The sequence below is a fragment of the Mesoplodon mirus genome, assembly GCF_964341445.2.
Source record: "Mesoplodon mirus genome assembly, chromosome: 2".
NCBI classification, from domain to species: domain Eukaryota; kingdom Metazoa; phylum Chordata; class Mammalia; order Artiodactyla; family Ziphiidae; genus Mesoplodon; species Mesoplodon mirus.
In genome coordinates this window covers 166,962,279-166,974,930 of record NC_138977.1, presented here as the reverse complement: position 1 = coordinate 166,974,930, position 12,652 = coordinate 166,962,279, and the positions used below count along the sequence as shown (strand labels likewise).

At 40.8% G+C, this 12,652-nt stretch overlaps 1 protein-coding gene across 2 annotated transcripts in view; it reads left to right on the top strand.

Annotated features, from left to right (window-relative positions):
• The window catches only part of PROM1 (prominin 1), a gene marked incomplete at its 5' end in the record, with an annotated part of 105,632 nt that overhangs the window by 63,508 nt on the left and 29,472 nt on the right, over window positions 1–12,652 (top strand). For both annotated transcript variants that reach the window (XM_082641366.1, XM_082641367.1), the window contains 4 exons: window positions 437–526; window positions 6,839–7,056; window positions 9,212–9,286; window positions 11,536–11,599. In XM_082641366.1, coding sequence (XP_082497492.1) covers window positions 437–526; window positions 6,839–7,056; window positions 9,212–9,286; window positions 11,536–11,599 — 447 coding nt within the window. The remainder of the gene's footprint in view (window positions 1–436; window positions 527–6,838; window positions 7,057–9,211; window positions 9,287–11,535; window positions 11,600–12,652) is intronic.

The following is a 12,652-nucleotide window of genomic DNA, read 5'->3' as shown; positions in this document are numbered from 1 at the left end:
CCATCCATTGGCAGAGGCCAGGGATGTGGCTAAAAACCCTGCAACACACAGGTCAGGTCCCACAAGAAAGACGGATCTGGCCCCCAACGTCGATAGAGCCCGGGTTCAGAAACCCTGGTCCAGCTGGAGAGGTTAGGGACACCTGCAGCCGTGAATCAGGGTGATAAGGTGAACCTATTCCTAGTACAAAGAAACACCGAGTCTGCGGTGGTTACGTTTTCACGGGGGTGCAGCTGGTGTAAGGGCTTGGAAGTGTGCCAAGAAATCTCCACATGAGAGTCCACAGCCATACAGGGTGTGGAGTGAAAAGTGGGATTTCGCGTCGGGAGAGACTAAACCAGGCAACGAAATCAGCATCGGGAAGAGGCTGAGAGGTAAGAGGAGAATAAAGAGAGAGACCCCACCCTCACTGTCCCTTATGCTTCTTGGAATGTAGATATTAAGTTGTTGCTGGGAGGCGGAATTTTCGAACAGCTCAAACCTAAAGTGGTCCCTGTGCTGGATGACATCAAGGCCATGGCAGAAGGTAAGCACCGTGGCAGCAGGACCAAGACAGCCTCCACCCGGAAGGCACAGCTTCCGAGGCTCCCTCGGCCTTTTCTCGTTTTCCCTGAGGGTCAGCTAGGGCAGAGCCACAGTCCATCCGTCCTTCCTCCCTCCCTCCCTTTCTCTCTTCCATCCTTCCCACCTCCCTTCCCCCCTTCCTTTTTCCCTTCCCTCCCTCCTCCCTCCCTCCCTCCCTTTCTTTCCTTCCTTCCTTCCACACCTGGCCCCTGCCTATCTTTCCAGTCTCTTCCACCAGCACCCACTTTCCATTCTAGCCGTGAATCTCAGTGTTCATTCTGTTGTAAGTCCCCAAAGGTGTCATTCTTCCCCAGACCCTGTACTGCACAGGCTTCCTCTGCCTGAAAGGCCACAGAACCTTCTTCATCTAACGTACATATTAGAAAATTGTGTTCCTAGAATGTGTATTTAGCTTTGACAAAGACTGAAGTTTAAAACAGCAAGGCTTGTCTTTAGAATGAGTCTTACCCCTATGGTTGAATCATAGTCAATCACAGCAGAGGATCAGTGGTACCTGAATAAAGGAAAATAGATGGAAGAAAAAAAGAAAACAAACAAAAACATAAGTTTTCTTGCTTTTGTCCTTACTGGGATATTGTTAGTGTACAACAGTTGTCCGAAGTTCACAACAAATACACTTAAACTCAACTGAAATAAATCTTCAGCCAGTGGTTAATTTTGTTTCTATCCATTAGCCGTATTTCTGACAGAAGGAGATGGGTTGGGGAGGGGTCCTTCCTTCCTTCCTTTCCCTCATGGTGAGGAAATGAGGCCTCCTGCCACCCGTGTTATTGACCGAGGAAGCTGATTGTCCAGCCCCAGTCAGTCCTCAGATGAACACAGGCCCTGCTGCCAGCTTGACTGCAACCTCAGGAGAGATCCTGAGCTCAACCACTCAGCTAAGCCAATCCCAGATTTCTGACCTTCACATACTGTGTGAGATAATAAACCTTTGTAGTTTTAAGCTGCTGACTTTTGGAATAGTATCTCCTGCAGCAATAGATAACTAATACAGTGCACAATCTGCAGTGGCAGCTATTTTCCTAAACCATCAATTTCCTATGCAGCCTTCAACACACGGAGAAGGAGAACTAAAAGCTTCTGATTTCTGATTTTTGTGACTCAGCAGAATATAATACTCCTTGATTTTTTTTTTTTTTTTTTTTTTTTTTTTTTTTTTTTTTGCAGTACGCGGGCCTCTCACTGCTGTGGCCTCTCCTGTTGCAGAGCACAGGCTCCGGACGCGCAGGCTCAGTGGCCATGGCTCACGGGCCCAGCCGCGCATGTAGGATCTTCCCGGACCGGGGCACGAACCCGTGTCCCCCGCATCGGCAGGCAGACTCCCAACCACTGCATCACCAGGGAAGCCCAATACTCCTTGATTTTAAGGCAGCATATATTGTATAGACCTTTGGATTAATTAATGTCTTTTTTGGGGAAAAGAGGAAAGTACCACATTAAGTGCAAAATTGATTGCATGCTCATTTCACTAAAGTTAAAATGTAAAAAAGAAAGCAAAAGGAGCCAGTGAATCAGGGAAATACTGTAATGTTTAAAAACTGAAAGACGGCCCACTATGGAAACAAAAAATAATGAGTGAAAGAAAAAATACACAAAAATGGTAACACAATGGACTAACAAGGGGGCATTGTTTTAGTTAAAGAGCTCAGTGTCCAAGGAGTGTAACCTCTTATTCCTGTTAATTAGTACATTTTCTTACAACTGAGTGTTACATTTCTTTCTTCCAATAACCCCATTTACGACACAAAATGAACTCTTTGTCATCATGGCTGACAGATGGCCCCCAAACCGTGTGTTATTGTCCTTTATTGAAAATTAAATGGCATTAGTCATAAAATGACACCCTACATAAGTAGGGTGTCAGGTTGAAATATCAAAATACTAAAAAAGTGAATTTGCAATGGAGCACCTTGTGCTTGTTTATTAAGCCCGTTAACTAATAGTATATAGTGGAGGGTCGATAACTACCGTAATTTCAAAGTAGTGATGAGCAGACACAATACTGCCAGATATCAGCAAACACTGAATATTAAATGAAAATATTTCTGATTTCTTCAGTGACAGAGGCACTGACAGAGATTCACTGTCTACTTTCATAAGAGAATCAAAGGCTAAAGTGTACCTGGAGGCTAGTGGAGATGAAGATGTGGGTTTGGTTTGGTTTGGTTTTTTTTTCTTCCAAGTTCACAAATCCCTTTGAGTATGTGCACAGACCCCAGTTTAAGAACCGCTGATTTCACCTCAAATAGTTCAGGTTTGTCCAGGTAACTGATTATATCAGAAACAAGGAGCTCCATGTTGTCCTAGAGTTGAATGAACAGTCTTCAGTGATTACTCTGTCATTTGCTGTTTGAGCATTTCTGCCACAGGAATGAAAATGAAGCCCAGACTTTTTCCCCAGAGAAGTTACCTTCCATAGCTGCCTGCCTTCTCTCCCCCTCAACCCCCTTCACCCAGCCCTGTGTCTTAGCAGGAAATATCACTTAATTGGCGGGAACAAAACTATAAGGAGAGGTGGACACCTTGGTGGCTCCTCATTGCTTCACCTTGAGACTTCATCACTCATGTCTAATAGCCACGCAAAACCTTCCCTCTCCACTGCCCTCGGCATCCCTCTTGCTAATGATCCTCTGGGGTCCCCTCATTATAACTTCAAGTGTTTACACCTCACTGATGGATTAATCATCATTTGGGCTGACCCTCTGACCTTTTACAATCAAATCTCTCCTGTCATCTCTCTTACTCTCTTATAAACACCTTTTGAGTAATCATGTGTCATTTACCTGATTCATACAGACAAATCTCTATCTGGTTTTCAACTAAGTGGACTGTTGTCTCATGCAACTGAAACTAGCTTCAGGTGAGGCTTGATCTAGTGGTGAGATTCTTTCCATCTAGCTGTTCTCTACAGTGTCTGCATCATTCTAATGCAAACTCCCCTTGCAGTTGAGAGAGGGCTGACACCAGCCACACTGGTCCTCCTCCTCAACCAGATTTCCCTCCAGTTGGGTCATCTGAGGTCCCATGGCCAGCTCTGAACCAGTGCTACATAGGGGAAATGGGTTGCCTGGGGGCAGTCAAGGCCCACTCCTTAAGCTGAGGGTGGGACCCATGTTACCCAAACTCTGCTGCACCATAGGGGAGGGGTGACATGGCTTCTGAGATGCCATCCAGCCAAGTCCAACAAAGCAAGTGTTTGTAGAATTGATCAGCCATGAAGTAAAATTTAGAAAGCTATAGAGTGTTGAGGTCCTGCCCTGTGGCAATGCTATATAGCAGGTACTTTTCCTGCATCATGTCAGTCGGTGCTCACAACAGCTCTGTGGGGTGAGTATGGTTACCTCCATTTTACCAACTCAAGATAGTGAGGCTCAGAGTTCATGTAACTTGTCCCAGATGAGGTAGCTGGGAAGTGGCGGAGTTGGGATCCAGACCCTGGTCTGATTATAAGGCCTGTGCTGCCTGGACCATTCCAGATGGTATTTGGGTACATTTGGGAGTGTTAAGGTGTAGGGTGCTTCTGGGCCATCCACAGCAACACAGCACAGTGTAACTTTGAAAGAACAGTTGGGAATCTGGAGTTCAAGAGCTGATGTGACCACAGGATGATGCCAGGCATCTCTGCACCCCAGATCCCTCTCAAGTCAGTGCATTGGTGTAGTGGTTGGCCAAGATCCCTTCCAGCTCCCAAATTATGTGAAGACAAATGCTGTGCAAAATGGTGCAACGTGGTTGGCATGTACCGTTACTTTTTGCCTCATGGTTTGCCCAGTTTTTAATGTTTGCATTACAATTCTAGCTGGATTAAAGTCGATTAAAACAGATTTTTTTTTCTTTTCAGTGCTTCCTGTATTATTGAAGTGTTTTATATATATATATATATATATATATATATATATTTTTTTTTAAGTCAGCCTGAATAAGTTAAACTTTAGCCTCTGATGTTGCCAGAGCTTCTTAAAATGTACTCAATAAACTGCTTTGGCAAGTTTTTTGCTAAAAATCCTTTGCAACCTTATGTGTCTGGTGGCCTTTGGAGAAAGCAGAAATATGCAAATGAATTTGTGCAAATCATATTTGAGCTGCAAGCTAAGACCTATAAAGTAAATGTTCTATGAACTAATAAAATGTTAATTAGCTAAAATTGAGAATCTAACATATCTTTCCACTGACTCCAGATACATAATATATGTGATCTTGGTAGGCTTGGAATGACCCCCAGAGTTATAACCCAGTAGACATTTTATAAAATGCTTTGAAGCCTTTGGAAAATAAAAACAAAATTATTACTTCTGAGTCCTTCTTGGGACATGATAGCGTAGCACCCATAACCTAGAATGTCTGTACACAGTGCCTAAATGGACACATGTTTTCTGAGCCATCAACTCGTTTTATCATCCATCATTCTTTGTTGTTGCTGTTGTTTGTTTGTTTGTTTCTTGCCTTAAAATAACCCATCTTGAAGTCAAAGTGGAAAAGGCAATGAGAGGTAAACCACAGAACATTAAAATGTGAGGTGTGTGATGTGAGTTATATTTTGCAATGGTCTTTTGCATTCTGTTGTGTGTTTCTAGTTGCAGCTGTGTTCTTTGATTCTTGTTTCCCTGTGGAAGATATTTATTGAGCCTCTAATATGAGCTGGGTACTAGCTCCATGCTTTGCTGATAATCCTGGGAGGTAGGTGGAAAAGATGAGAAACTGAGGTCCAGAATGACTCTTTGATAAAATCTTTGTTATTATTATTATAATTATTATTATCTCAAATACTGTTCAGATAGTATAGCCTTGCTATAGCACCTTTGGCAAACTCTTTCACCTCTCAGGACCTCAGTTTACTCATCTGTAAATTAGGAGGCTGGTTGGGTCATCTCCTGGTTACTAGGGGAATCTGTGATTCTAGGCTGTGCCTTAGCAGGTTTGCTCTTAGGAGATGGCATTACCTATGTCATCCAAGATGGCACCCCAACCTAGTTTTGATGATTTACTCTGAGACCTGGGGAGGCTTTCAGGATTGGACTGTATAACCCTTCATCCCCAATTCTATCACCTTATCTGAATAGAAAATCTTGGAGTCTGCTTCAAACAATCTTTTCTCTTGAATTTTGGTCCTGTCCTGGAAGGTAGTAGAAGAACTGGGGTGAGCCCTCGTAATACTTTCGGCAAGAGACCACGACAGGAAAGCATTAAAGTGTGTGTGTGTGTGTGTGTGTGTGATTTTAGAACCAAGTTTTATGTGGTTGCCAGGGAAAATTGGGAAAACCAGTTTTTAAGGGCATTTACACTTTCCTAGCAACATGCAATTGTGGCCTGATGCCCTGACATCTGTTCTGTGAGCCCAGAAGACTTATTTGCTTTGAAGAAAATCAGTGCCCTCTAATTTAAGTTTCACATCTTTTAGTGCTGTGATTTTAAGTCGCTGTAGAAAAGAGTTGTATTTTGCTACCTCCCAAGTCATGAATATGGATTTCTATACCCCAGAGAAATCAAGGTAGCAAACAATTTTTAGGGATCACCTAGTATAAGGATGTGTCCTAGGCTGCGGGACTTCCAAAATAAAACAGGTGGACTCACTGCTATTGAGGAATTTCAATTTGACCATTCTAATCCCCACATTTTGTGATGAACATGGTGGTGGTTTCACCATTTTTCAGATGAAGACATTGCCAAAGAATGCTCAGGAATCGACTTCAGGTTACACAGCAAGTAGCGAAGTTGGGATCTGTACCTAGACTCGCCTGAATCCAAATCTGTGATCTTAACCATCGCTGTGTCTACTTCCAGCTCTTTGAATATCCATCACCAAAATCCCTCTGGGTGTGATCAGTTTTTATGTGAATTAAAACTCCTTGGGATTGAATATGCTGGCCTGTCTGGGCTGACCTCTTCAAAGCTAGGCAAGGCTAGGACGGTGACACCTTTTCTTGTGGCTTCTGCTCCAATGCTAGCCAGTTAATGCTGTGCCCACGAGTCCCAGTCACATTCCTAGGTTGGTACTCACCCCCTGCGTATTTGTAAGAGCCCCCAGGTAGGAAAGCTGAGTTGGTTGAAGTAGCTGTCAGAGGCAGAGGAGGCCATCAATGTCCCTGTATTCCCCTTTCAGACTGCCCTCACAGCAGGCTCCTCTGGTTGCCTTCCAGTGTCATTTACAAGTTTATCGCAAGTTCCTTTAGGGTACTTTTGTAGATGAGAAGGGATTTTTCCACTTGCCAGCCCAGTGGGTGCCTCTGTTCTGAAGCAGGCTGTGTTCCTACAGAAATCCAAGAGACCAGAGAAACCCTGGTCGAAGTGAACAGTATCTTAACGGACATGAGACAGTTATCTGCAAATCTTAGCAACAGCCTGAGTAACGTTAAAAGGAACCTGGAGCAAGCACTCACTGACCCCATGTGCTCTGTGCATCCGGTAATGACCACTTGCAGCAACATTATGAACTCTCTAAGCCTTCTGGATGGCAGCATCGATTTTGATCAGGTGAGGAGGTAACCTGGCTTCAGGGCAGTGTCATTGGGACAGCTGGGGAGGGCTAAGCATGGGCTCACCCATCAGGTGCCCAGTGGGGGGTCTCTGTCAGCCTTCCTAGTTATTTAGCCGTCATGTTGGAGCGGCTGCAGGAGGAGAGAAGGAATAATGGGAAATACTCCTTGAGAGTTCTCTGCCATCGATTTGATGAAATATATCAGAATGAATTTAGCTTTTTTTTTTGTTCCGATTCTTCTTTTTCTAATTTTTATTTTATTTTGACAGTTTCAATGTGCATTTTATAAGATATTGGCTATATTCCCTGTGTTGTACAATGTATCCTTGTAGCTCATTCTATCCATAATAGCTGTTCCTCTTAATCCCCGACCCTGATATTGCCCCTCCCCGCTCGCCACCGGGAACCACTAGTTTGTACTCTGTATCTGTGATGAATTCAGGTTTAAAAAGGAAAAAGGAAGCAGAAGGCATTTTTGTAGACCTTTAAAAATTAAAATATATTTTTAAATGATAGGCCTAGTATATTAACCACAGGTGCCTAGATATAAGGTAATTTCTCACATTCCCAAAGAGAAGATTAGAAAAAAAAGAATTTGGAGCAACTTGAATATATAAAGTTCTGGGATGTAGATAAAATAATCATGTCTACTTATAATTTTTAATGTATCAATATAGTGATATGTACACATCACACTTTATATAAAACAATATTTTAATATAGCTAGATTTTTCTGACTTTCACATTTCATGAATCAATTTTATTCAAACACTTCACATTCAACATCTGTGTTGAATCTACTACAATCACTTTTGTTGTCATTGAACAGCTTTTCAGAGTGTAGGACCTATACTTGCATTTAAATTGTTTGAAATCGAGTTCTTTTGGGGGTAACTTTTTTTTTTAACATCTTTATTGGAGTATAATTGCTTTGCATGGTATGTTACTTTCTGCTGTATAACAAAGTGAATCAGCTATACATAAACATATATCCCCATATCTCCTCCCTCTTGTGTCTGAGGTAACTTTTAAGTTTGATGGGCTTTTAAAACATGCAGAAAATCTGCAAGATTGGTGTACAAGGAAGCCCTGTTTACATCTTTTACCCAGATTCACCAGTTGTCAACACTTTGCTCCATTTGCTTAATGGTATTATTTTATACATTTATCTATGTATCTATCGTCTATTCGTACTATCGTATATATGCATACAGTACTATGCATTTTGTCCTTTTCTCAATCATTTGGAGGTAAGTTGCAGACATTATGCCCTTTTACCCTTAAATATTTCAGTGCATTTCCTAACTTTACATAACCATTATGATTACCAAAATTAGGACATATGACATTGACCAAATACCACCGTCTAATCCACAGTTTATATTCAAATTTTGCCAATTTTTCTAAAAAATGCTCTTTAAAAAAAATTTTTTTTTCCTTTCTCCAGTTTAAGGTCCAGTCTAGAGTACACATTGCCTTTAGTTGTCATGTGTCTTTAGTTCCTTTAATCTGGAACAGTTTCTCAATCTTTTTTCTTTGGTGATATTGACATTTTTTAAGACTGTAGGCCATTTATTTTATAGAATGACTTTCGATTTAGGTTTGTCTGATGTTCCCTCATGATTCGATTTGAGTTATGCCTATTTATCAGGGATTTCACAAAAGTGATGTTGTGTTCTTGATACGTTGTGTCAGGAGGCCCATGATATTTGTCCCAGAATTGGTAAGAGATAGAACACGTTAAATCCATGTATAACACTATAAATGAAAAATTTATTCCAGACTACTTACCAATATAACCACTATTACTTTTAAACATGTTTTTTAAAAGGTTGTTTACAACTCTATTCAACAATATTCAGTACCTGAAATCATGAGGTCACACATATTCAATCTGTGTTACATTTCTTGCCCTTATTTTTAGCTGACTGCAATAAGAGACCTTCAAACATCTAAAATTAGTGCTTGTAGAGTTCATTCTGACCTAATGTGTCTTCCTCCAGCAATACACTATTGTTCAAAGGAAACTTAGATCACACCCTATAATATAGAGACTTCAGGACTTGGATTTAAGATGATTCCCTTTTTTATGACAAATAATTTGGGTGGGGGTAATCACCTTGCTTTATATCTTGTTTTATAAAATTTCAGCTCCCATCTTTGGATGAACAAATTGGTAACCTTAATGATATTCTTCAAACAAATTTGTCCAGCCTAGTCCAAAAGGTATGTTTTTTGGAAAAAAAAATACAGTAAATTATTTTAAAGAATAGAATAGTACATAAGGAAATAGGTAACAGCAAAAAAGCAGTGAAATTCTGGACAGGAGTTGCCAAGAAGGGTGATAGATGTTATCCTCCAGGTAATTTTGTTCATTCCCATTCAAGAATTTTTTATTATGCATCTATTGTATGCAAAGCACCTTGCTAGGACCATAAGAGATAAAAAGAAAAACATGATCTCATCTTCCTGGGGCTCAGAATTGGATGGGTATAGTGTTGGACCCCATGCTGATTCTGACACAAGATGCTCTCCCACTCTGCCGGTGAGTCAGCCATGTTGATTTTGTTTCTTCCCACTTCTGCTCATGTGTACAGGCTGTGTGCTGTGCCTGGCACTCTCTTCTTTCTCCCTCTCCTTTGCCCAGCTTCTTGGGCTACTAGGGACTAGTTACTTTAAGCTTTATATATCACTTTCTTAACGAGGCCTTCCCTGGGCATCTTGACCAGATCAAAACCTTTTTTAATACATTCTTACAGCATTGCAAATATTCTTTGTTAAGTTCCTTACAACTGTGATTATTGCTTTCATGTCTTGATTGTGCCACAAGACTGTAAATCCTAAAACAAGCAGGGGTCACATTGGTCTAGAATACTGTGATTTCCCCAGTAGCCTAAAAGGAGGAGAATAGCTTTATTCTTGAATCTGTCTTTTAGCATGGGTATAAAAAAGTCATCAGATATCTATTAAACACTCACCTACATATACTAACAAAGGAAGTGTCCCCTTAAACAAGTCATTGAAAACTCCTGGTCTTTGCAGTCTGATGTCACCTCATTTGTCAAATGAGGGAATTGAACCAGGAGATCTGTAAGTCCTCTTCCAGCCATTAAACCTCTTAAGATGGGTGACCTCCCCAAGTCCAAACACAGATAAACGTAGAGGGGTCAGTTGTACCAAACCAACACAAGCACCAGTGTGCTGGGTGGTTTAGTTGCCTTTGAGGAAACAGAAATCATGAATGTTCTTTTTATGGCATTGATGTTGCTAGGCTAAAGTGGAAACTTGTTGGCACCATAAATCTTATAAACTTTGTAACTTAGATTGGACTGCTATAAAAGAATATCATAGAGTAGGTGGTATATAAACAACAGAAATGTATCTCTCACACTTCTGGTGGCTCAAAGTCCAAGATCAGTTTGCCAGCAGGGTTGGGTTTTGATGAGGACACTTTCCAGGTTGCAGACAGCCATTTTCTCTTTGTATCCTCACAGGGTGAAGAGAGCTCTCTGGGGTCCCTTTTAAGAGGGCACTAATCCCGTTCATGGGGGCTCCATGCTCATGACTTAACAACCTTCCAAAGGCCCCACCTCCTAATAACATCACACTGGGGATTAGGATTTCAACATATGCATTTTGGGGAGATAGACATTTGGTTCATAAGAGGTTGTAATCACTTCAGTGTTCCTTAGCAGATGTCTAAATATGCCAGCAGACAGTGAGAAACACAAATTAAGCCCCTTCCAGAGGAAAGGCTGTGCTGATTAGTTGAGTTGCTTGGAAATAATGACATTTTCCTGTCATGGATTTAGCTCCAAAGTGATATAGCTTGGCATGGCTGTTTGGGTTTTCGTTTTAGCCTCACTACAATTTGTATTCTTTCTAAGTTGTGTTTTAGGATATTACTATTTTCTATGAGACTAGATCTCCAATTTTATTGCATAATTGGGCTGGAAAGTAAGATTCTATTTTAAGAAATTCACTTTATAGCCACACACGGTACATTGTGCAGATCAGGGTTTCTTAACCTCAGCACAATTTGGGCTGGATAATTCCTTGTGCTGGGGCCTGTGCACTGCTGGATATTTAGTAGCACCCCGGCTTGTGCCCACACAGTGCCAAGAGCACCCACACAACTGTGATAACCAAAACGTCTCCCGACATCTCCTGGGGGACAAAATTGCCCCCAGTTGAGAAACACTTGTATAAATACATGGAAGCTTTTAACATGAGTTAAAAGTTAAAAATTAAAAACTCTTAATGTGATCTTCAACAGATACAATTTAAAGCAACTCCTTCTCACTAAAAGGGAGTTTTTTTCTAGACTGTTAATGACTGTATCATGATCCTTTCGGCCTTAAGATGAAGGTTACATTTAATATTGCTTCTCTGCTCCATTCTAAGCTTACCATGAATACTAGTGAACTGCTCTTCTACTTACACTGTATATCCATTGATTTTGAATTATTTTTTAGGGCTATAAATCTTTTAATGCTATACCTGGGATAGTGCAAAATGAAACCGTGAACATCGTATCAGGTGAGATTCCCAAATGGAAGTAATTGTGTATCTCTTCTTGTTAAGAATTGGCTGGTTAGTACAAAGAAATGTATTGTTAAGAATTGTTCTTTTTCCCTCTTAAAAAATATTCTCTCACTAAAACCTTAAAAACTAGATGAATATTTCAGTTGTGCTACCTTCACCAACTGATGTCGATTTAAAAAAATAATCTATTAGATGCTGACTACCATCCTCCTGTGGCTGGAAACTTCGGGGCCGAGAGCCACACTGTGGTGACAGCCTCCATCAGGAGCTATCAGAGCTGACAACAGCCATAGTTTATGATTTGGAAGGTCATATTTTGATTGTTTTCTCTGTGAATTAATTTTATTTTCTAAACGAACTTAAAATTGATTTTTTAAAAAGAATACTTTGTCTAGGGACTTACTTTGTCTCTTTAGGAAAATGTTCATATGCCTCGGAGGCTGATGTAATGCTACTTTAGGGTCTTAAGCTTGCTTGCAATTTTGGAGAGACAGAACTGAGGTCTGTCAGTTGAGAGAGTTCCACTGGTCTCAAATGACCGAATCATGTTGAATTCAGGTTATGGTATCTGGGGTGAATGTACAGAGAAAGAATGCAGTATAAACAGTTCTTTATGCAGGAACAGGAAGAAACCTGGGTTGTTTGCTAAGGGAAGACATCTCTGAAGCTATGTAAGATTATCTTCTCTCTGTCTCTTTTTTTAAAATCATCTCAGAGCTTCTTTTTATCAGTTGACTAAGTGGTTTTAAAATGTTGTGTTAGAGGTATTTGATTTTTTTTTTCCCCTAATATTGTTCTTTCAACCCATTAAGACTTTGGGTAAAAAGGATTTTATCTTACTACATAGTGCTTTGGATGTTTTGTGGGTTCCCTTCTGATTTAAAATATTAAGATATTCAAAACAGAGTTCACGCTTTCTTATGCTAGCATCTGAGGGCTAACCCACACTGTACATCTGATAGCCACCTGCTTACTAATCTCTGTGTTTACTTTTTTGTTTCCCCTTTCTGGACCTCTTCTGCCAATACGTGCAGCCCTCCCTTGTAA